This window comes from Suillus paluster (genome assembly GCF_016628075.1).
Source record: "Suillus paluster strain FC165 chromosome Unknown EDB91scaffold_18, whole genome shotgun sequence".
NCBI classification, from domain to species: Eukaryota; Fungi; Basidiomycota; class Agaricomycetes; order Boletales; family Suillaceae; genus Suillus; species Suillus paluster.
The window spans coordinates 1-22,535 of NW_024537578.1; the positions used below are offsets into that span (position 1 = coordinate 1).

At 50.9% G+C, this 22,535-nt stretch overlaps 6 protein-coding genes across 6 annotated transcripts; 4 read left to right on the forward strand and 2 right to left on the reverse strand.

The window, feature by feature from the left end:
• Nucleotides 1-1,440, forward strand: EDB91DRAFT_216843 (heterokaryon incompatibility protein-domain-containing protein). Its single transcript, XM_041326486.1, has 2 exons — nt 1-66; nt 125-1,440. Exon 2 carries the CDS (start codon nt 135-137, stop codon nt 1,167-1,169), a length of 1,035 nt encoding a protein of 344 aa, XP_041178428.1. The 5' UTR covers nt 1-66; nt 125-134; the 3' UTR covers nt 1,170-1,440.
• A 1,814-nt stretch (nt 1,441-3,254) lies between these two features.
• On the reverse strand, nt 3,255-3,731 carry EDB91DRAFT_1051223 (uncharacterized protein; the record flags this gene model as incomplete). The annotated part of the gene is made up of 4 exons (XM_041313597.1): nt 3,255-3,383; nt 3,429-3,518; nt 3,568-3,638; nt 3,689-3,731. Coding segments are annotated over 4 exons (333 nt in total), but the record flags the coding sequence as incomplete, so codon positions are not given.
• An 896-nt stretch (nt 3,732-4,627) lies between these two features.
• Nucleotides 4,628-6,363, forward strand: EDB91DRAFT_216874 (uncharacterized protein). Its single transcript, XM_041326487.1, has 8 exons — nt 4,628-4,686; nt 4,741-4,965; nt 5,185-5,306; nt 5,363-5,473; nt 5,525-5,708; nt 5,759-5,829; nt 5,879-5,968; nt 6,023-6,363. The coding sequence occupies exons 2-8, from the start codon at nt 4,914-4,916 to the stop codon at nt 6,140-6,142; spliced, it is 750 nt and encodes a 249-aa protein (XP_041178430.1). The 5' UTR covers nt 4,628-4,686; nt 4,741-4,913; the 3' UTR covers nt 6,143-6,363.
• Nucleotides 6,364-12,528: 6,165 nt separating this feature from the next.
• Nucleotides 12,529-13,806, forward strand: EDB91DRAFT_1335728 (uncharacterized protein). Its single transcript, XM_041325508.1, has 7 exons — nt 12,529-12,744; nt 12,795-12,935; nt 12,990-13,100; nt 13,158-13,332; nt 13,383-13,453; nt 13,503-13,591; nt 13,646-13,806. Exons 1-6 carry the CDS (start codon nt 12,619-12,621, stop codon nt 13,572-13,574), a joined length of 696 nt encoding a protein of 231 aa, XP_041178431.1. The 5' UTR covers nt 12,529-12,618; the 3' UTR covers nt 13,575-13,591; nt 13,646-13,806.
• Nucleotides 13,807-13,857: 51 nt separating this feature from the next.
• Nucleotides 13,858-14,831, reverse strand: EDB91DRAFT_1124924 (uncharacterized protein). The gene is made up of 5 exons (XM_041318376.1): nt 14,709-14,831; nt 14,582-14,650; nt 14,485-14,509; nt 14,298-14,389; nt 13,858-14,222 (listed from the first exon to the last, which is right to left on the reverse strand). The coding sequence occupies exons 3-5, from the start codon at nt 14,507-14,509 to the stop codon at nt 14,097-14,099; spliced, it is 243 nt and encodes an 80-aa protein (XP_041178432.1). The 5' UTR covers nt 14,582-14,650; nt 14,709-14,831; the 3' UTR covers nt 13,858-14,096.
• A 5,312-nt stretch (nt 14,832-20,143) lies between these two features.
• On the forward strand, nt 20,144-21,516 carry EDB91DRAFT_1200485 (uncharacterized protein). Its single transcript, XM_041320651.1, has 7 exons — nt 20,144-20,359; nt 20,411-20,553; nt 20,610-20,720; nt 20,772-20,955; nt 21,006-21,076; nt 21,126-21,215; nt 21,270-21,516. Exons 1-7 carry the CDS (start codon nt 20,170-20,172, stop codon nt 21,387-21,389), a joined length of 909 nt encoding a protein of 302 aa, XP_041178433.1. The 5' UTR covers nt 20,144-20,169; the 3' UTR covers nt 21,390-21,516.
• The last annotated feature ends 1,019 nt before the right edge of the window (nt 21,517-22,535 follow it).

A 22,535-nucleotide genomic window follows, 5' to 3' on the forward strand; every position in this document is an offset into this window, starting at 1 on the left:
CGATCGCGTCTATAGAGACGTTTTGCAGCGCTACCTGATCGTAACATTCATTGACGCCCACGCGAGGTGAGAGGCATTGTACGCTACATGTTTTGTCCCACAAATTCATTGAGGTTTGTGATAGTTTAACAGTCATGGATCGATCCACAAAAGACCGCCTAGACGAATTCGATCAGCATGTGATGAACCACATCCCGATCCGCCTTATCCGCCTATCAGACATGACGCTTGTTAGTCGTGAGGATGTGAGGGAGCACTTCAGGGCGCGTTTTCTTCAGTCTTATCATCCACCATCGAAAACTGTCAAGTACGCCACTCTATCTCATCGATGGGGCAAAGGAGAGCCCAGCTATGATACATTTGAAGAGATGAAGAAGTCCGAGCTTAAAACTCCAGGATTTGAAAAGCTGATGAACTTCTGCGAAAAGGCTAGGGAGTACGATGTGGAATTTGCGTGGTCGGACACTTGCTGCATCGACAAGAGCAGCAGTGCCGAGCTCGACGAGTCGATTCGCTCCATGTTCCAGTGGTATCGCAAGTCGGAGATCTGCATCGCCCATCTGGCACAAAGCAAGACAATGGACGACATACCGCGCGACGAATGGACGGAGAGAGGTTGGACCTTACAAGAACTCCTTGCACCCATCCGTATCAAATTCTTCAACCAGCACTGGATACCCATGACGCGTAATCAAAATGACAAACATCCCGACACGGAGCGCTCCGGGTGCATCATGTTGAGCACTCTGGAAAGCGCCACTGGAATTCCTCGTCGTGACATCTGCGACTTCGCTCCAGCTGCATTTTGGGTGAATGAGCGGATGCAGTGGGCAGCCAGACGCAAAACAACAAGGGTCGAGGATATGGCCTACTCCCTGATGGGAATATTTAATGTCAGCCTGCATATCGCGTATGGAGAAGGAGAGCGCGCTTTCGGCAGGCTCATTGAAGCCGTCATGCAGGATGGCGACCCTTCTGTCCTGAACTGGACGGGCCAGGCTGCGAATTATCACAATTCGCGTGCTGTTCCTCGATCACCGCAGTGCTTCGTGGGCGGTCGAGGGTTGGATCTTGGATCTGGGAGACTGGATATGACTATGACCAGTCTTGGACTGCGAGTCCCTCTAGTGATACTCCCTCTCGATCGTCGTTCGACAAGGGACAACTGACAATAAAATGCACGTGACATTGGAATGCTCGCTGTGTTCAGCCATCAAGATTGATAGCGCTAGTGCCAACGAGATCTTCAGCGGCCCTGGAACACCGTACGCAATCGGGATCGTCAATTATTCCCTCGTCAGCGACGGAACACGCGAATTTCTAATGATCAGGGGCAAGTCGGCTGGCTTCCTCCTGTTCAAACCTTCACCCGAACGCGCTTCAGAAGCTTCAAGACCTGTTAACTGTGTTGGGCTTCAGTTTGTGCCTTCCCCGGAGCAGGTGGTGTTTTCATGGAAGGCGCTAAATGGGGGCTTGGCCGAGGTTCACTTCCCAAATATCTTGAGTGACGACATTTTTTACATTAGTCGTGAGTACCTAGAGATTGTCTACCTGTAGCAATGGCTCTACGATAGCGAACATCGCCAGGACCAAGTAGTGTTACTAACCGTTGTCTGTTTGGTATATGCTTTACTGTACAGTGTAGATGACCATCATCACCTTGGAGACTCCATATGTGTTTTGTTCCCCTCGAGCAGAGCGTGATAGACCATGATCTACATAGGCTTGTCACCCTCCTTGCTTGAGATTCAAAGCTTTATCATGCATTACTCACATGACCCAACATATATGGACCTTCGTCCTGCTGACCATGTAGCGGCCAGAATGACCCTCCCTTACCCTCTCTCCGCCAGTGGTAACCAGCCTTCGACAGAATATCTCGCCGCACAGCGCATTAAGGCACTCCAAGAAGACCGATCGAAGCAGACTCTCACCACGAGTACTAGAAGCACTCCAGATTCTCAAGTTTTCTTACAGACAGGAGACACTATGTCTTCACAAGGGACCGACCTGATTGCAACAGAGGATAACTACCAGATTTCCTGGCCCGTGACACGAAGGGCTGCACAGGAGTTGATAGATACAGGGAAGTTTGACGAGCTTGCTGATCTATTACAAGATGTCGACGACGATAACATAGAATGAAACATAGCCACTTCATATCTACTCAACTTTACGGTAGAATGTAGCAAACTTTTCATTTGGCTGGAGCTTTGAGCCGAATTCATTACACTTCGGTTCGTTCCACTTCGACCGTCGAACTTATAACGAACTCCTACATCATTTCGATTCGGTTCAATTTGTGGTAATACTAGTTTGACTAGGGGAGTCCCCTAGACAGGAGTCCCCTGGTCAGACTGTCTATGTTGTTCTCACGCACCCATGAAGTCGTGCCCACACCTTTCACATCTCCACAGCAATGGCACTGGTTAGGAAAGAGCTTGAGCTCTCTGATACAGTGAGCTTACTTCATTATTTCGGCCTGCTCTTTTCTAAATTAAAATTTCCAGCTATGCGCATTCAGTGGCGTGCAACCTAGTCCTCGCCGGCTTAAGGAAGGCCTGTCTGATGCTGTAGCAGTTTTCTCTTCTCGTCCTCGTTCTATTAGTCTTAGTCTCCTCCAATCTCTCTTTCATCATGCGCACAAGCCCTAAAACATGGTTTCTACCACTTTAACTGTGTAACTCACGGAGGCAAACTAAGTATCGCAGGTGATTTACCTCTTGATTGTGTGATTTGCTAGTTACTTTAATTTTCTAGTAGCCAGGCAGTTGGACAGGATTGTACAATTGTTCGGGAAAATACTAACAGTCCCTTCATCTACTCGTTGACGTGTTTGTGACCAATGAACTTCCGCAGAATTTTCAAATATGTTCTGGAGGTTATATTAACTCAGAAGTACCTACGTGGAGTCTGTCACGGTCGTTGCCGACCCGGTTCTGGTCAGCGCGTCGACGCTCGACCCTCAATGTTCAACTTGATATGAAAACGATCTCCCCGATCAGATCTGAATGTTGTTGTGCGCTTCGTTCGCCGAGGGAGCGAGACCTAGGCGAGAGGGATGTCTAAGGCTGCGCCTGCTTTTGGGGCTCTCGCATTCGCATTGGACGACTGAGACTCATGGTTCAAGTAAATCACTAAGGATACGTACATGCACAGGTATATTTACTACAGGAAGATTTGTTGATTACTGAGCTGGCGACAAATCCTTAGCTCCAGATATGATGCAAGTGTTTTATCCAGTATCTCGCAACTTAAAACACAACCGCACCACCACCCTTCGTGTCCACGCGGCGATTGATACCACCGACAAGGACCTTGATCAGCATGTCAGCATGCAGTTGGCCGATATAGGGCGTTGTGTCAACGATGTCCTGACGGTGCTTTTAGTAAATCATGATGATACGTGAGGTAAAGTTATGGCATACCCGTATATGTGCCTGCTTCAAATCATCCAGCTTTCTAAGGAACTGTGCTGCATGCCTCGAATTCCCTATCTGAACGAACTGTATCCCGACCTATAGCTTTGTCGGCACCAAGTCCAATAAACAAGCGATGCGTAGTCACCTGTCCAAGTGGCCACTTGTCGGCCTCAAGCAGCCTAGCAAAATAGACGATCACACTCTCTACATCGTCCGCTACGCGAATAGGTCAGAGAATTCGGCCATTAGGTGTCGCGCAGACTCACATGACGCGCCATCAGTAATGATGAGCACATTCAAGGGCTTGATGTTCTTGCATGAATCCTCCCGTCCCTTAGCAGCATACAGTTCACGGGAAATAATCGCCGAGGATCATACTGAGGCAATTCCCAAACAGTGGTTGGGCCACAGGGCCGGAATTTTGCGAACTGCTCGTGGACAACTCTGGAGTCCTATTGAAGCGTCATCAGGATCGATTTGTGACGTGCAAGTATGCTACCTACCGTAACTCCCGTCATGGTTGCGCTGCATCAAGAAATTGTATTCTATGCCAGCGCACTAGGGTCATAGTGTTGGCTGCTACATCGAACGAGCTGGCGAGAGCCTGTTCCGCTGAACATCAGGGGGATTTTCATCTGCATGGACAAAATACGACAAACAATCATACCTCATCATAGCGACCAGTCATAGATGACAACGGTCATTTGTTGTTTGCCGTGCCAATTGATGATTTTAAAATATGTCCGGGTAATTTCTCCCCTCCCCTTACACGGCCAATCGAAAAAATCATAGAATCTATGTCTAAAAATAGGGTTATAGCCCAAGAGAACTTGGAACCACACTGACCAACAACTTAGATGCTGTTTGACTGAAGATCATATCGTCCATCTCGTTAAGTAGTTGAAGAATCAGAGAACACTGCAACTAATGTGCATCGCACACCTGCCACAATAGATACAAACAAGGTGACAAGTCAAGGTTTGAGATCATTTTCTTCTCGGTCCTAGGGCCGGGACAAGTCAAGGTTTGAGATCATTTGGGTGACAAGTCAAGGTTTGAGATCATTTCCGACGCGAAGTCACAATTTCAACTTGGCGAACGCAGCCGGCCAAATGATCTCAAACCTTGACTTGTCACCCAAATGATCTCAAACCTTGACTTGTCACCCAAATGATCTCAAACCTTGACTTGTCCCGGCCCTAGGACCGAGAAGAAAATGATCTCAAACCTTGACTTGTCACCTTGTTTGTATCTATTGTGGCAGGTGTGCGATGCACATTAGTTGCAGTGTTCTCTGATTCTTCAACTACTTAACGAGATGGACGATATGATCTTCAGTCAAACAGCATCTAAGTTGTTGGTCAGTGTGGTTCCAAGTTCTCTTCTAACTCCCGTTGGATTGCTCCTATTTCATCCACCGTACTCGTCCATACGTCCCTGCATACATCTTTATCGCTTTTGTCCACTGTTCAAAGACGGACCAAGGCTATCATGGGAAACTGCCTGTCAAAGGCGCGAACGCGTTCCAGTAAGGGCCAATTTGGTGACTTGTCTGATGATCGTGCAAAGGAGAACAAATTATCTCTTGTTGGGCACACCAGCAACTATGGATCAGTGCTGTCACCATATTCTACCTCTGCTGCATTAGCAATGCCCTTGCCCCCTCACAATGATGCCAAAGGTATTTATTCCCCTCCGAAGTCTCACTCAACATTTATGATTCCACGACCAGCCGTTTCTTCTCCATTTCCGACGCGAGCAGAGTATCTCCGCCAGCCTCTGCGTGCAGAATCGTTGCAAGATGCGCTTCAGACGCTGCGCAATTATGACACCACTATCATCATGGATGATTCTTCATCTATGACTGGTTCGCTGTGGAATGAGGTATGATGTTTGTCGTATTCCTTGTCCATGAGGGCTGAAATCCCCCTGCTGTTCAGGCGGAACAGGCTCTCGCCACGCTCGTCGGTGTAGCGAGCCAATATGACGCCAGTGCCGCTGGCATAGACATACAATTCTTGAACTGCAGCGCAACCATGATGGGAGTTACGGTAAGTAGCATACTTGCACGTCACAAATCGATCCTGATGACGCTTCAATAGGACTCCAGAGTTGTCCACGAGCAGTTCGCCAAATTCCAGCCCTGTGGCCCAACCACTGTTGGGAATCGCCTCAGTATGATCCTCGGCGATTATTTCCGTGACCTGTATGCTGCTAAGGGACGGGAGGATGGATGCAAGAACATCAAGCCCTTGAATGTGCTCATCATTACTGATGGCGCGTCATGTGAGTCTGCGCGACACCTAATGGCCGAATTCTCTGACCTATTCGCGTAGCGGACGATGTAGAGAGTGTGATCGTCTATTTTGCCAGGCGGCTTGAGGCCGACAAGTGGCCACCCGGACAGGTGACTACGCATCGCTTGTTTATTGCACTTGGTGCCGACAAAGCTATAGGTCGGGATACAGTTCGTTCAGATAGGGAATTCGAGGCATGCAGCACAGTTCCTTAGAAAGCTGGATGATTTGAAGCAGGCACATGTACGGGTATGCCATAACCTTACCTCACGTATCATCATGATTTACTAAAAGCACCGTCAGGACATCGTCGACACAACGCCCTATATCGGCCCACTGAGTGCTGACATGCTGATCAAGGTCCTCGTCGGTGGTATAAATCGCCGCGTGGACACGAAGGGTGGTGATTCGGTTATGTTTTAAGTTGCGAGACACTGGATACAACACTTGTATCATATCTGGAGCTAAGGATTTGTCGTCAGCTCAGTACCCAACGAATCTTCCTGTAGCAAATATACCTATGCATGTACGTAGCCTTAGTACTTTACCAGTACTGAATCATGAGTCTCAGTCTCCCAATGCGAATGCGAGAGCCCCAAAATCAGGTGCAGCCTTAGATATCCCTCTCGCCTAGGTCTCGCTCCCCTGGCAAACGAAACGCACAACACCATCCAGTTCCGACATCCAGATTTGACCGGGGAGATCGCCTTTGTATCAAGCCTCCCTCCAGGTGAGATTCAGGGACTGAGATGTAAGAATATTAATGACAGTCATATCAAGGTGAACGTTGAGGGCCGAGCGTTGACGTGCGGACCAGAATCGGGTCAGCAGCGACTGCAACGGAGTCCGCGTAAGTACTTCTGAGCTATAACCTCCAGAACATATCTGAAATTACTGGATAGTGAATAATGCATTCGAGACAGTAGGTTCTGTTGCGCACCCTATATTCGGCCCTCGACATAACTCGATGGGATGAGGTGAGTACAGGGTATCCGATGTCCTGGCAAGTACTGATGGAGCACAGCGTCACAGCCATCGTGTTAGAATGCCTTTTTTTTGAGATTCATGTCTCAACAAGAGTTGGACACGGTTTCAAAACGGTGTGCTTGAAGTCGCATGATCACGGTTGCGCTCTGATCTGAACAAACGCTTAGCGATGGCTCGCCATAGAGTCTCAGGACTGCTCAGGAGTTGTGACTGGCGGAAACCAGCTATCGTCAGGAAGCTGAGTTACTGCCCTTGATTGAAATCAAAGTCACCCACAAATGGCACATTCAAGAGGTAATTCCCCTGCGATATTTATTTCGCCTCCGTGAATCACACAATTTAAGACTAGAACAACACTCTAAAATGAGACGGTGCTCACCTATGGTTCAGCGAATGGCAGCTTCCCGGAAATCATGTGACTCCACCTGCGTTTAACTCCAGCTGCACAAACCGCGTCCGCGTTCGACGACCAACTAAATCATGCCAGAAGACACCGATTTCTCTTACACAAGCTCAATCTTGGTTGCACGCCACTGAAATTTGAATGCATATAGCTGGAAATTGTAATGTAGAAGATGAGGCCGAAATAATGAAGTAAGCTCACGATCAAGCTCTTTCCCAACCAGTGCCGTTGCTGTGGGGCATAGCATGGAACGTTGCAATGCGTAGCGACAGGGAAACATGCACACGACTTGTCATCGCGATCGTGGAAATGCTTTGATCTGTGTTTGTATTTGTTTGGTATATACAGTGTACGACGGATTACCGACTGAGGGAGGTGACGCCGTCGGTGACGCCCGGCTAAGAAAGGAAGCGTCACCCATCCAGTACACCGTTCACCTGCCGTTTTCGGACGTGCTTTCGGCTGCCGCTCGGTCGCTCGTTTTGGTAAGTCCGTTCTCAACCCTGCCTTGTCGTCGACGTCGACGTCGTTCTCGCCCCTCACACAACAACAACAGGACACCCGCTGGCACCCGCGAGCTCTGCCGAATGAGCAGCGCAGACACTGCACCAATCACTCGACAGCACGGGACCGTGATGGCATAGTGCCCCTTCCTCCAAAACGCCTTTTTTCTCGTGCTAACTACTGTACTCAATCCCCGACATAATTCGTAATTTTATCATACCTACGCGACTCTAATTTCCGTTTCCCGTGTTTCAGACTCGAGCCCACACTGTCAGGTCCCTGCCACACTCAATATCACACATTTTCACGTCAATTCACGGGGCTCGGGAAAGTACAAAAACGAGACTCGCTCGGCGTGCAGTACCACCCGTGCTCAACCTCCTGGTAAGTCTCCATGCTCTTGTCTGCGATGTTTCCCAGGTTGATGTGTTCCCTTCGTCGTTTCAGATCCCTTAACCATGAGTTCCGACGCGAGCCATGCACCTGCAAAGATGCGTCACGATAACCCATCTGACGTCTTCGACGAACGCCCTGCTAAGCGCCCGCGGGTTCAACTGCGAGTTGGCCCAGCTCCGCATCATGCCCCTCCTGTCTCTTCGAGTGAGCACCTTGCCTCCAGGGCAAGGCAGAAGTGCCGCGGTGCTGGCACTGCACCAGGTGCGTGTCTCTTTCGATGTGTGTGTGTTTGCTGGCGGTACTGACAGTTTGCTGCTCATAGGACCAGGTACCGAACCTGTCGCATCATGCCTCGTTGCTGGTGCTCACCCTCCCATCCCTGATGGACTGATCACCATGGATCCTAGCGAGATCTCCGTCAAGGACCCGTCGCCAGCTCCCTGTGCAGCCGCGCTTGTTGAGCCGTCTGCTGCTGCCTCCGATGGCATGCAGCGCTCCCTCGATGCACTGGATGTGACCTCCCACGAAATTCGGCTCCGCCTTGTGGCGGAGGAGCGTGCCGACAAGGGTACCAACGAGGCATATGCACGCCACGTCCGCAATTATATCACCTACTGGGACAGATACCAAGCTGAGATGGTTGCTGATACCCCAGCATGGACCTCTGTCCCCGCGCTGCCTGATCTTGGCAGCCAAGGTGCTCATATTTCTCAACCACGAGCGAACCCGAGAGAAGGTGGGTTCCTGAGCCTGATGGCTCGTTGATCTATGCTGATTGACTCCTCCTTTTTTCATCAGTGGAAACCAGGATCGAGCAACACCATCCCTGGCTCGAATGTCGGGAAGTCCGTTATCCAGCAGGCCATCAGTGCCCTTGAGGACTGGCGGATGAGCCACTACCACCTCTACCTTGGTGTGCCTGAGGCTCAAGTCCGGCTGTGTGACGACAACCGCATCCGGCAAATTGAGTCTGCTGCCAAACATGACGAGCCGAAGCGTGCGGAGAGCTCCCAGGTACTCAAAGCCTCTGGGACCACTGTCAGGTCAGTGTTCCTTTGCTCGTTGTGCCTGTTTTGAGGGTCGCGATTGATGTCTCTGCCCTTGCCCAGATGCATACACCACCGAAGAGCTCACAAAGTGCTCGGCATGGTGCCTGACCAAATTCTCGGGCACTCGTCAGGTGTTTGTCGGTCTCCGTGACCGTGCCATGCTGCTATTTGGTGCCTCGACAGCATTGCGAGGTGAAGGCACCAGAATGTTGCAGCTGTCTGATCTTTTCCTCTCTGAAGTTTGCATAGATGACATTCAGTTGGGGTACACTGTCCCGGTGAGCAATCACACAGTGTTTGTAGTCAGTATTAGATCAGGGCTGATGCCGCTGTGTGGTGTATGTATGTAGGTGCTCGTGGCACTGGCTGACAATGCGAAGAGCAACCAACATGGCCGTCTCGACGAGCATGGCACCCTGCGACATTTTCATGTAGAGCTCTGCCCTGTCGGAGCCCTTGCCATGCTTCTTTTCGCGTGCTTTCACATAGTCTCACAACCTGTCCCTGAATTTGCTCCTGAGTTCTCGAAGGTGGGATATGGTGAATTTGGCCACCGGTCGTGGTACGACCTGTATGTCTTCTGGGGTGAGAGACCTGACAGGCAGATGTCTTATGACAGTGGGTGTTTCTTTCTGTGTGCTCTAGGTACAAAAATCAGGATCATCGAACCTCCCCACAGATCACTACGACCAAGTCAAGCTCATACACAGCAAGAATGATATTAGCCTGACGAAGGCCACGCACGCCACCCGACACTTCACGGCGAAGACTGCACGAGCACATGGGGCATCTGGCAATGATGTGAAAGCCATCGGCTGCTGGAGTGTCAATGATGCCTTTGCCAACTGTTACGACCGTGCCCTCCCGCTCGAAGGGCTGCTTGGTGCGGCCATGTTCAATGCAAGGAAGCCCGAGCAGTACTTCCTAGCTCGGGACCATCTCGGTAAGCTAGTGTCTGCCATCTGACAGCTTGCCCTCACCTGTGATTCGAAACCAGAGCCTCCTGCAGAGCTCCTCTCGCAGATTTTTCCATGGGTCGAGCAGGAGAGTGCTGCCCTGCAGCAGTGAGAGGCAATGCTCGGCCGTGCGGGACGGGATATTGCCTTGAAGGGCTTCCTGCGACTCCTCATGTGGCTCCGTCGGGTCCTTATACAGGATGCTGCTGTCCTATTTGTCAAAGACCCAACATGCCCAATATTTGGGTTTGCACCCTTTCGAGGTGATGTGTTCCATGAATTTGCAGCAAGCTCGACAGCCGTGCTCGCCAGGGTCGACAAGGAGGCCCGGTTGGCACTGCAACACCTCCCAGAGCAGTATGCCCGAAGCATGCAAGGATTCGTCGCATCATCACGCCTTGCACAGGAAGAAGCCAACCGAAAGAATGCAGAAGAGCTTGCACTGCTTCGCGAACAGGTTTCACGACTGGAGATGGCAGCTGAGTCTGGTCGACCTCGTCGTCGTCGTCATGGTGAGTCACAGTCAGCAGTTTTTCACACACAGGGAAAAGAAACTGATAGGTCGAAAGGTGCTCTGCCTGCCACTGTAGTACCTCCAGTGGCACTTGGTCCTGCAGTTCCTCCCCTCAAATCAGCCACAACAGCAGCATCAAGTGTATCTTCAGGCCCACAGATCGCTCCACTTTCACTCTTCCCACCCCCCACTGCTCATCCTGCCCCTCCCGCCATGCCCATCATCATTCCCCCACCAACTTCTGTGGCTACCAGCACTGATGCTGCTACTGCTGCAGACCTCGATGCTCGTCAGCAGCAATGGACCTCTCTGGTGGACTGATTTGGTGCCGAGCGGCTGCTGAAGCATAGCTGGGAGTGGGTATCAGGGGATTATCTTCCCCTGTACACCTTCCAACCTGTCACCCGCATCATGCAAGTTTGGGATGAGTATGTTGCTGGGTTGAATGGATTTCTCGCAGTCCGTGACCTTGACGAGCGCTGGCAGGCACGCTGGAGACATAACATCAGCACTCTGCGAACAGAAAACTGCCGACAGAAAAAAATCACAGTTCTGGTCGAGACACTCGCACGGAAGCCGAACTGGAGTGTCAACCTGGCACTCCGTTTTCTGCGCGAGAAGTACGAGACCCACCCTGACCTTAAAAAGCCTCGCACGTTCTGTGAGTATCTGCAGAAGGGGGGTGGGAGTGGCACCAAGGATGCACTCGCAGCAGCTGCCAATTACCCTTGATTCATTTCTCGCTGACAGTCTTCTTCGCTCACAAGCTCGATCGAGCTCGATCTTCTCTATTTTCATTGGCATAATTTTTTCATACTCTACCTCTGTAATGAGCACATATTGTAGTATCACAGTTTTTCTCGAAAAGATCTATTTGATTCAGCAAAAAAAAAAAGAACTAGGATGGTAAGATGACGAGAATGCTGTGAGAATGCTAGCGGCAAACCTTCAGTTCGAGAACACCACCGGCAAGAGAAGAATTGCACCCACAGACAATAGATGAGAATGCTGACAACTTTCAGTTCGAGAATGCCACAGCGAGGCCTCGGAACGGGAACAGAGGAGGTTGTCTTGGGAGGAGTTGTCTTTTCGAAATGGGGAAGAGAGTCGTCTGCAAAACCGGAAGGTCAGGTCATCTGCAAAATGAGGGACTCACACCTCTCTCTCCCTTTGTGGTATTACTGACCCTCGGTTACAATGCCATAGTAGCATGGATCTATAAAGAAAACTAAGAGGACACAGCTGAACGAGAATGCGCCAAGGAAGAGGAGTAGAGGAAACACGCACGGAAACACACACCAAGGAGCAGCTGGCAGCCTGCAAGATGTCTCGCTCTTGCTCGCAGTGTGTTCTCGTCCTCATCGGTCGGCATGTATTCGGCGGGCAGCGGCAGGCTGGTAATCCTCCCTGCCTATGTACTCCACCGAGACGATGGCGTCACCCAAGCGTTTGTACCGGCTGGTGGCTTCGTGACGCGCAGTTACCTTTCGAGCGGCGTCACCCGTCACCTCGGTGGCGCACCGAAACCCGGATACATAGGTGGTATGCTGCACGCGTTGACCTCGAGGAGAAGGGCACGCTACAGATTATAATTTACTAGCTTTCAGATATCTTCTCTACCATCCTTCCTTTGTTTTCTGATTTCATTATCTTCAAGTATCGAGCAGAGCAGACGGTCAGAACGATAAACAATGGTCTTTGGTCTATTCGCTCGCAAGCTCGATCCTTCATCCAATACCCAACTACATACGAGTTACTTTTTCTGGAGACTTGAATGTGACTGGTTCTGGATCTGGGCATGTCCATTTGAAATTTGAATCCTCATTGCGGTGTCCTCTGATCCCTCTTCAACTACTTAACAGGATGGAGATATGACCTTCAGTCAAACAGCATCTAGTTGTTGGTCTGTGGGGTTCCAAGTTCTCTTCTAACTCCCGTCGGATTGCTCCCACCGTACTCGTCCATACATCCCTATCCACATCTTTATCGCTTTTGGTCCACTGTTCAAAGACGGACCAAGGCTATCATGGGAAACTGCCTGTCAAAGGCGCGAACGCGTTCCAGTACGGCCAATTTGGTGACTTGTCTGCATGATCGTGCAAAGGAGAACAAATTATCTCTTGTTGGGCCACACCAGTAACTATGGATCAGCGCTGTCACCATATTCTACCTCTGCCGCATTAGCAATGCCCTTGCCCCCTCACAATGATGCCAAGGTATTTATTCCCTCCGAAGTCTCACTCGACATTTACGATCCCACGACCAGCTCCATTTCCGACGCGAGCGGAGTATCTCCGCCAGCCTCTGCGTGCAGAATCGTTGCAAGATGCGCTTCAGACGCTTCGCAATTATGACACGACTCATCATGGATGATTCTTCATCTATGACTGGTTCGCTGTGGAATGAGGTATGATGTTTGTCGTATTCCTTGTCCATGGGCTGAAATCCCCCTCCTGTTCAGGCGGAACAGGCTCTCGCCACGCTCGTCGATGTAGCGAGCCAATATAACGCCAGTGCCGCTGGCATAGACATACAATTCTTGAACTGCAACGCAACCATGACGGGAGTTACGGTAGGTAGCATACTTGCACGTCAAATCGATCCTGATGACCCTTCTATAGGACTCCAGAGTTGTCCACGAGCAGTTCGCAAATTCCAGCCCTGTGGCCCAACCACTGTTGGGAATCGCCTCAGTATGATCCTCGGCGATTATTTCCGTGACCTGTATGCTGCTAAGGGACGGGAGGATGGATGCAAGAACATCAAGCCCTTGAATGTGCTCATCATTACTGATGGCGCGTCATGTGAGTCTGCGCGACACCTAATGGCCGAATTCTCTGACCTATTCGCGTAGCGGATGATGTAGAGAGTGTGATCGTCTATTTTGCCAGGCGGCTTGAGGCCGACAAGTGGCCACTTGGACAGGTGACTACGCGTCGCTTCTTTATTGCACTTGGTGCCGACAAAGCTATAGGTCGGGATACAGTTCGTTCAGATAGGGAATTCGAGGCATGCAGCACAGTTCCTTAGAAACTGGATGATTTGAAGCAGGCACATATACGGGTATGCCATAACCTTACCTCACGTATCATCATCATTCACTAAAAGCACCGTCAGGACATCGTCGACACAACGCCCTATATCGGCCACTGAGTGCTGACATGCTGATCAAGGTCCTCGTCGGTGGTAAATCGCCGCGTGGACACGAAGGGTGGTGATTCGGTTATGTTTTAAGTTGCGAGACACTGGATACAACACTTGTATCATATCTGGAGCTAAGGATTTGTCGTCAGCTCAGTACCCAACGAATCTTCCTGTAGCAAATATACCTATGCATGTACGTAGCCTTAGTATTTACCAGTACTGAATCATGAGTCTCAGTCTCCCAATGCGAATGCGAGAGCCCCAAAATCAGGTGCAGCCTTAGATCCCTCTCGCCTAGGTCTCGCTCCCCCGGCAACGAAACGCACAACCCATCCAGTTCCGACATCCAGATTTGACCGGGGAGATCGCCTTTGTATCAAGCCCTCCCTCCAGGTGAGATTCAGGGGACTGAGATGTAAGAATATTAATGAGCAGTCATATCAAGGTGAACGTTGAGGGCCGAGCGTTGACGTGCGGACCAGAATCGGGTCAGCAGCGACTGCGACGGAGTCCGCGTAAGTACTTCTGAGCTATAACATCCAGAACATATCTGAAATTACTGGATAGTGAATAATGCAATTCGAGACAGTAGGTTCTGTTGCGCACCCTATATTCGGCCCTCGACATAACTCGATGGGGATGAGGTGAGTACAGGGTATCCGATGTCCTGGCAAGTACTGATGGAGCACAGCGTCAGCAGCCATCGTGTTAGAATGCCTTTTTTTGAGATCATGTCTCAACAAGAGTTGGACACGGGTTCAAAAACGGTGTGCTTGAAGTCGCATGATCACGGGTTGCGCTCTGATCTGAACAAACGCTTAGCGATGGGCTCGCCATAGAGTCTCAGGACTGCTCAGGAGTTGTGACTTGGCGGAAACCAGCTATCGTCAGGAAGTTTGAGTTACTGACCTTTATTGAAATTAAAGTCACCCACAAATGGCACATTCAAGAGGTATTCCCCTGCGATATTTATTTCGCCTCCGTGAATCACACAATTTAAGACTAGAACAACACTCCAAAATGAGACGGTGCTCACCTGTGGTTCAGCGAATGGCAGCTTCCCGGAAATCATGTGACTCCACCTGCGTTTAACTCCAGCTGCTGCACAAACCGCGTCCGCGTTCGACGACCAACTAAATCATGCCAGAAGACACCGATTCCTCTTACACAAGCTCAATCTTGGTTGCACGCCACTGAAATTTGAATGCATATAGCTGGAAATTGTAATGTAGAAGATGAGGCCGAAATAATGAAGTAAGCTCACGATCAAGCTCTTTCCCAACCAGTGCCGTTGCTGTGGGGCATAGCATGGAACGTTGCAATGCGTAGCGACAGGGAAACATGCACACGACTTGTCATCGCGATCGTGGAAATGCTTTGATCTGTGTTTGTATTTGTTTGGTATATACAGTGTACGACGGATTACCGACTGAGGGAGGTGACGCCGTCGGTGACGCCCGGCTAAGAAAGGAAGCGTCACCCATCCAGTACACCGTTCACCTGCCGTTTTCGGACGTGCTTTCGGCTGCCGCTCGGTCGCTCGTTTTGGTAAGTCCGTTCTCAACCCTGCCTTGTCGTCGACGTCGACGTCGTTCTCGCCCCTCACACAACAACAACAGGACACCCGCTGGCACCCGCGAGCCCTGCCGAATGAGCAGCGCAGACACTGCACCAATCACTCGACAGCACGGGACCGTGATGGCATAGTGCCCCTTCCTCCAAAACGCCTTTTTTCTCGTGCTAACTACTGTACTCAATCCCCGACATAATTCGTAATTTTATCATACCTACGCGACTCTAATTTCCGTTTCCCGTTTTCAGACTCGAGCCCACACTGTCAGGTCCCGCCACACTCAATATCACACATTTTCACGTCAATTCACGGGGCTCGGGAAAGTACAAAAACGAGACTCGCTCGGCGTGCAGTACCACCCGTGCTCAACCTCCTGGTAAGTCTCCATGCTCTTGTCTGCGATGTTTCCCAGGTTGATGTGTTCCCTTCGTCGTTTCAGATCCCTTAACCATGAGTTCCGACGCGAGCCACGCACCTGCAAAGATGCGTCACGATAACCCATCTGACGTCTTCGACAACGCCCTGCTAAGCGCCCGCGGGTTCAACTGCGAGTTGGCCCAGCTCCGCATCATGCCCCTCCTGTCTCTTCGAGTGAGCACCTTGCCTCCAGGGCAAGGCAGAAGTGCCGCGGTGCTGGCACTGCACCAGGTGCGTGTCTCTTTCGATGTGTGTGTGTTTGCTGGCGGTACTGACAGTTTGCTGCTCATAGGACCAGGTACCGAACCTGTCGCATCATGCCTCGTTGCTGGTGCTCACCCTCCCATCCCTGATGGACTGATCACCATGGATCCTAGCGAGATCTCCGTCAAGGACCCGTCGCCAGCTCCCTGTGCAGCCGCGCTTGTTGAGCCGTCTGCTGCTGCCTCCGATGGCATGCAGCGCTCCCTCGATGCACTGGATGTGACCTCCCACGAAATTCGGCTCCGCCTTGTGGCGGAGGAGCGTGCCGACAAGGGTACCAACGAGGCATATGCACGCCACGTCCGCAATTATATCACCTACTGGGACAGATACCAAGCTGAGATGGTTGCTGATACCCCAGCATGGACCTCTGTCCCCGCGCTGCTGATCTTGGCAGCCAAGGTGCTCATATTTCTCAACCACGAGCGAACCCGAGAGAAGGTGGGTTCCTGAGCCTGATGGCTCGTTGATCTATGCTGATTGACTCCTCCTTTTTTCATCAGCGGAAACCAGGATCGAGCAACACCATCCCTGGCTCGAATGTCGGGAAGTCCTTATCCAGCAGGCCATCAGTGCCCTTGAGGACTGGCGGATGAGCCACCACCACCTCTACCTTGGTGTGCCTGAGGCTCAAGTCCGGCTGTGTGACGACAACCGCATCCGGCAAATTGAGTCTGCTGCCAAACATGACGAGCCGAAGCGTGCGGAGAGCTCCCAGCTCAAAGCCTCTGGGACCACGTCAGGTCAGTGTTCCTTTGCTCGTTGTGCCTGTTTTGAGGGTCGCATTGATGTCTCTGCCCTTGCCCAGATGCATACACCACCGAAGAGCTCACAAAGTGCTCGGCATGGTGCCTGACCAAATTCTCGGGCACTCGTCAGGTGTTTGTCGGTCTCCGTGACCGTGCCATGCTGCTATTTGGTGCCTCGACAGCATTGCGAGGTGAAGGCACCAGAATGTTGCAGCTGTCCGATCTTTTCCTCTCTGAAGTTTGCATAGATGACATTCAGTTGGGGTACACTGTCCCGGTGAGCAATCACACAGTGTTTGTAGTCAGTATTAGATCAGGGCTGATGCCGCTGTGTGGTGTATGTATGTAGGTGCTCGTGGCACTGGCTGACAATGCGAAGAGCAACCAACATGGCCGTCTCGACGAGCATGGCACCCTGCGACATTTTCATGTAGAGCTCTGCCCTGTCGGAGCCCTTGCCATGCTTCTTTTCGCGTGCTTTCACATAGTCTCACAACCTGTCCCTGAATTTGCTCCTGAGTTCTCGAAGGTGGGATATGGTGAATTTGGCCACCGGTCGTGGTACGACCTGTATGTCTTCTGGGGTGAGAGACCTGACAGGCAGATGTCTTATGACAGTGGGTGTTTCTTTCTGCGTGCTCTAGGTACAAAAATCGGGATCATCGAACCTCCCCACAGATCACTACGACCGAGTCAAGCTCATACACAGCAAGAATGATATTAGCCTGACGAAGGCCACGCACGCCACCCGACACTTCACGGCGAAGACTGCACGAGCACATGGGGCATCTGGCAATGATGTGAAAGCCATCGGCTGCTGGAGTGTCAATGATGCCTTTGCCAACTGTTACGACCGTGCCCTCCCGCTCGAAGGCTGCTTGGTGCGGCCATGTTCAATGCAAGGAAGCCCGAGCAGTACTTCCTAGCTCGGGACCATCTCGGTAAGCTAGTGTCTGCACATCTGACAGCTTGCCCTCACCTGTGATTCGAAACCAGAGCCTCCTGCGAGCTCCTCTCGCAGATTTTTCCATGGGTCGAGCAGGAGAGTGCTGCCCTGCAGCAGCGAGAGGCAATGCTCGGCCGTGCGGGACGGGATATTGCCTTGAAGGGCTTCCTGCGACTCCTCATGTGGCTCCGTCGGGTCCTTATACAGGATGCTGCTGTCCTATTTGTCAAAGACCCAACATGCCCAATATTTGGGTTTGCACCCTTTCGAGGTGATGTGTTCCATGAATTTGCAGCAAGCTCGACAGCCGTGCTCACCAGGGTCGACAAGGAGGCCCGGTTGGCACTGCAACACCTCCCAGAGCAGTATGCCCGAAGCATGCAAGGATTCGTCGCATCATCACGCCTTGCACAGGAAGAAGCCAACCGAAAGAATGCAGAAGAGCTTGCACTGCTTCGCGAACAGGTTTCACGACTGGAGATGGCAGCTGAGTCTGGTCGACCTCGTCGTCGTCGTCATGGTGAGTCACAGTCAGCAGTTTTTCACACACAGGGAAAAGAAACTGATAGGTCGAAAGGTGCTCTGCCTGCCACTGTAGTACCTCCAGTGGCACTTGGTCCTGCAGTTCCTCCCCTCAAATCAGCCACAACAGCAGCATCAAGTGTATCTTCAGGCCCACAGATCGCTCCACTTTCACTCTTCCCACCCCCCACTGCTCATCCTGCCCCCTACCGCCATGCCCATCATCATTACCCCCACCAACTTCTGTGGCTACCAGCACTGATGCTGCTTACTGCTGCAGACCTCGATGCTCGTCAGCAGCAATGGACCTCTCTGGTGGACTGATTTGGTGCCGAGCGGCTGCTGAAGCATAGCTGGGAGTGGGTATCAGGGGATTATCTTCCCCTGTACACCTTCCAACCTGTCACCCGCATCCTGCAAGTTTGGGATGAGTATGTTGCTGGGTTGAATGGATTTCTCGCAGTCCGTGACCTTGACGAGCGCTGGCAGGCACGCTGGAGACCATAACATCAGCACTCTGCGAACAGAAAACTGCCGACAGAAAAAATCACAGTTCTGGTCGAGACACTCGCACGGAAGCCGAACTGGAGTGTCAACCTGGCACTCCGTTTTCTGCGCGAGAAGTACGAGACCCACCCTGACCTTAAAAAGCCTCGCACGTTCTGTGAGTATCTGCAGAAGGGGGGTGGGAGTGGCACCAAGGATGCACTCGCAGCAGCTGCCAATTACCCCTTGATTCATTTCTCGCTGACAGTTCTTCTTCGCTCACAAGCTCGATCGAGCTCGATCTTCTCTATTTCATTGGCATAATTTTTCATACTCTACCTCTGTAATGAGCACATATTGTAGTATCACAGTTTTTCTCGAAAAGATCTATTTGATTCAGCAAAAAAAAAAGAACTAGGATGGTAAGATGACGAGAATGCTGTGAGAATGCTAGCGGCAACCTTCAGTTCGAGAACACCACCGGCAAGAGAAGAATTGCACCCACAGACAATAGATGAGAATGCTGACAACTTTCAGTTCGAGAATGCCACAGCGAGGCCTCGGAACGGGAACAGAGGAGGTTGTCTTGGGAGGAGTTGTCTTTTCGAAATGGGGAAGAGAGTCGTCTGCAAAACCGGAAGGTCAGGTCATCTGCAAAATGAGGGACTCACACCTCTCTCTCCCTTTGTGGTATTACTGACCCTCGGTTACAAGGCCATAGTAGCATGGATCTATAAAGAAAACTAAGAGGACACAGCTGAACGAGAATGCGCCAAGGAAGAGGAGTAGAGGAAACACGCACGGAAACACACACCAAGGAGCAGCTGGCAGCCTGCAAGATGTCTCGCTCTTGCTCGCAGTGTGTTCTCGTCCTCATCGGTCGGCATGTATTCGGCGGGCAGCGGCAGGCTGGTAATCCTCCCTGCCTATGTACTCCACCGAGACGATGGCGTCACCCAAGCGTGTACCGGCGGGTGGCTTCGTGACGCGCAGTTACCTTTTCGAGCGGCGTCACCCGTCACCTCGGTGGCGCACCGAAACCCGGATACATAGGTGGTATGCTGCACGCGTTGACCTCGAGGAGAAGGGCACGCTACAGATTATAATTTACTAGCTTTCAGATATCTTCTCTACCATCCTTCCTTTGTTTTCTGATTTCATTATCTTCAAGTATCGAGCAGAGCAGACGGTCAGAACGATAAACAATGGTCTTTGGTCTATTCGCTCGCAAGCTCGATCCTTCATCCAATACCCAACTACATACGAGTTACTTTTTCTGGGAGACTTGAATGTGACTGGTTCTGGATCTGGCATGTCCATTTGAAATTTGAATCCTCATTGCGGTGTCCTCTGATCCCTCTTCAACTACTTAACAGGATGGAGAATATGACCTTCAGTCAAACAGCATCTAAGTTGTTGGTCTGTGGGGTTCCAAGTTCTCTTCTAACTCCCGTCGGATTGCTCCACCGTACTCGTCCATACATCCCTATCCACATCTTTATCGCTTTTGTCCACTGTTCAAAGACGGACCAAGGCTATCATGGGAAACTGCCTGTCAAAGGCGCGAACGCGTTCCAGTAAGGGCCAATTTGGTGACTTGTCTGATGATCGTGCAAAGGAGAACAAATTATCTCTTGTTGGGCACACCAGTAACTATGGATCAGCGCTGTCACCATATTCTACCTCTGCCGCATTAGCAATGCCCTTGCCCCCTCACAATGATGCCAAAGGTATTTATTCCCCTCCGAAGTCTCACTCGACATTTACGATCCCACGACCAGCTCCATTTCCGACGCGAGCGGAGTATCTCCGCCAGCCTCTGCGTGCAGAATCGTTGCAAGATGCGCTTCAGACGCTTCGCAATTATGACACGACTGTCATCATGGATGATTCTTCATCTATGACTGGTTCGCTGTGGAATGAGGTATGATGTTTGTCGTATTCCTTGTCCATTAGGGCTGAAATCCCCCTCCTGTTCAGGCGGAACAGGCTCTCGCCACGCTCGTCGATGTAGCGAGCCAATATAACGCCAGTGCCGCTGGCATAGACATACAATTCTTGAACTGCAACGCAAGCATGAAGGGAGTTACGGTAGGTAGCATACTTGTACGTCAAAAATCGATCCTGATGACCCTTTTATAGGACTCCAGAGTTGTCCACGAGCAGTTCGCAAAATTCCAGCCCTGTGGCCCAACCACTGTTGGGAATCGCCTCAGTATGATCCTCGGCGATTATTTCCGTGACCTGTATGCTGCTAAGGGACGGGAGGATGGATGCAAGAACATCAAGCCCTTGAATGTGCTCATCATTACTGATGGCGCGTCATGTGAGTCTGCGCGACACCTAATGGCCGAATTCTCTGACCTATTCGCGTAGCGGATGATGTAGAGAGTGTGATCGTCTATTTTGCCAGGCGGCTTGAGGCCGACAAGTGGCCACTTGGACAGGTGACTACGCGTCGCTTCTTTATTGCACTTGGTGCCGACAAAGCTATAGGTCGGGATACAGTTCGTTCAGATAGGGAATTCGAGGCATGCAGCACAGTTCCTTAGAAACCTGGATGATTTGAAGCAGGCACATATACGGGTATGCCATAACCTTACCTCACGTATCATTATCATTCACTAAAAGCACCGTCAGGACATCGTCGACACAACGCCCTATATCGGCCCACTGAGTGCTGACATGCTGATCAAGGTCCTCGTCGGTGGTATAAATCGCCGCGTGGACACGAAGGGTGGTGATTCGGTTATGTTTTAAGTTGCGAGACACTGGATACAACACTTGTATCATATCTGGAGCTAAGGATTTGTCGTCAGCTCAGTACCCAACGAATCTTCCTGTAGCAAATATACCTATGCATGTACGTAGCCTTAGTACTTTACCAGTACTGAATCATGAGTCTCAGTCTCCCAATGCGAATGCGAGAGCCCCAAAATCAGGTGCAGCCTTAGATATCCCTCTCGCCTAGGTCTCGCTCCCCTGGCAAACGAAACGCACAACACCATCCAGTTCCGACATCCAGATTTGACCGGGGAGATCGCCTTTGTATCAAGCCTCCCTCCAGGTGAGATTCAGGGACTGAGATGTAAGAATATTAATGACAGTCATATCAAGGTGAACGTTGAGGGCCGAGCGTTGACGTGCGGACCAGAATCGGGTCAGCAGCGACTGCGACGGAGTCCGCGTAAGTACTTCTGAGCTATAACCTCCAGAACATATCTGAAATTACTGGATAGTGAATAATGCATTCGAGACAGTAGGTTCTGTTGCGCACCCTATATTCGGCCCTCGACATAACTCGATGGGATGAGGTGAGTACAGGGTATCCGATGTCCTGGCAAGTACTGATGGAGCACAGCGTCACAGCCATCGTGTTAGAATGCCTTTTTTTTGAGATTCATGTCTCAACAAGAGTTGGACACGGTTTCAAAACGGTGTGCTTGAAGTCGCATGATCACGGTTGCGCTCTGATCTGAACAAACGCTTAGCGATGGCTCGCCATAGAGTCTCAGGACTGCTCAGGAGTTGTGACTGGCGGAAACCAGCTATCGTCAGGAAGTTTGAGTTACTGACCTTTATTGAAATTAAAGTCACCCACAAATGGCACATTCAAGAGGTAATTCCCCTGCGATATTTATTTCGCCTCCGTGAATCACACAATTTAAGACTAGAACAACACTCCAAAATGAGACGGTGCTCACCTGTGGTTCAGCGAATGGCAGCTTCCCGGAAATCATATGTGACTCCACCTGCGTTTAACTCCAGCTGCACAAACCGCGTCCGCGTTCGACGACCAACTAAATCATGCCAGAAGACACCGATTTCTCTTACACAAGCTCAATCTTGGTTGCATGCTACTGAAATTTGAATGCATATAGCTGGAAATTGTAATTTAGAAGATGA

What these genes read in the sequence shown, in the direction of transcription:
- EDB91DRAFT_216843 (XM_041326486.1), top strand. Translation starts at nt 135, where the DNA reads ATGGATCGATCCACAAAAGACCGCCTAGACGAATTCGATCAGCATGTG.
- EDB91DRAFT_216874 (XM_041326487.1), top strand. Translation starts at nt 4,914, where the DNA reads ATGGGAAACTGCCTGTCAAAGGCGCGAACGCGTTCCAGTAAGGGCCAA. An exon ending in CATTACTGATGGCGCGTCAT is followed by an intron (nt 5,709 to 5,758) that starts GTGAGTCTGCGC and finishes CTATTCGCGTAG; the next exon opens with CGGACGATGTAGAGAGTGTG. An exon ending in TGAAGCAGGCACATGTACGG is followed by an intron (nt 5,969 to 6,022) that starts GTATGCCATAAC and finishes AAGCACCGTCAG; the next exon opens with GACATCGTCGACACAACGCC.
- EDB91DRAFT_1335728 (XM_041325508.1), top strand. Translation starts at nt 12,619, where the DNA reads ATGATCGTGCAAAGGAGAACAAATTATCTCTTGTTGGGCCACACCAGT. An exon ending in CAACCATGACGGGAGTTACG is followed by an intron (nt 13,101 to 13,157) that starts GTAGGTAGCATA and finishes ATAGGACTCCAG; the next exon opens with AGTTGTCCACGAGCAGTTCG. An exon ending in CATTACTGATGGCGCGTCAT is followed by an intron (nt 13,333 to 13,382) that starts GTGAGTCTGCGC and finishes CTATTCGCGTAG; the next exon opens with CGGATGATGTAGAGAGTGTG.
- EDB91DRAFT_1124924 (XM_041318376.1), bottom strand. Translation starts at nt 14,509, where the DNA reads ATGGCGAGCCCATCGCTAAGCGTTT. An exon ending in GAGCCCATCGCTAAGCGTTT is followed by an intron (nt 14,390 to 14,484) that starts GTTCAGATCAGA and finishes TCTCAAAAAAAG; the next exon opens with GCATTCTAACACGATGGCTG. An exon ending in CCTCATCCCCATCGAGTTAT is followed by an intron (nt 14,223 to 14,297) that starts GTCGAGGGCCGA and finishes CAGTAATTTCAG; the next exon opens with ATATGTTCTGGATGTTATAG.
- EDB91DRAFT_1200485 (XM_041320651.1), top strand. Translation starts at nt 20,170, where the DNA reads ATGGGAAACTGCCTGTCAAAGGCGCGAACGCGTTCCAGTAAGGGCCAA. An exon ending in CCCTCACAATGATGCCAAAG is followed by an intron (nt 20,360 to 20,410) that starts GTATTTATTCCC and finishes TCCCACGACCAG; the next exon opens with CTCCATTTCCGACGCGAGCG. An exon ending in CTGGTTCGCTGTGGAATGAG is followed by an intron (nt 20,554 to 20,609) that starts GTATGATGTTTG and finishes CCTCCTGTTCAG; the next exon opens with GCGGAACAGGCTCTCGCCAC.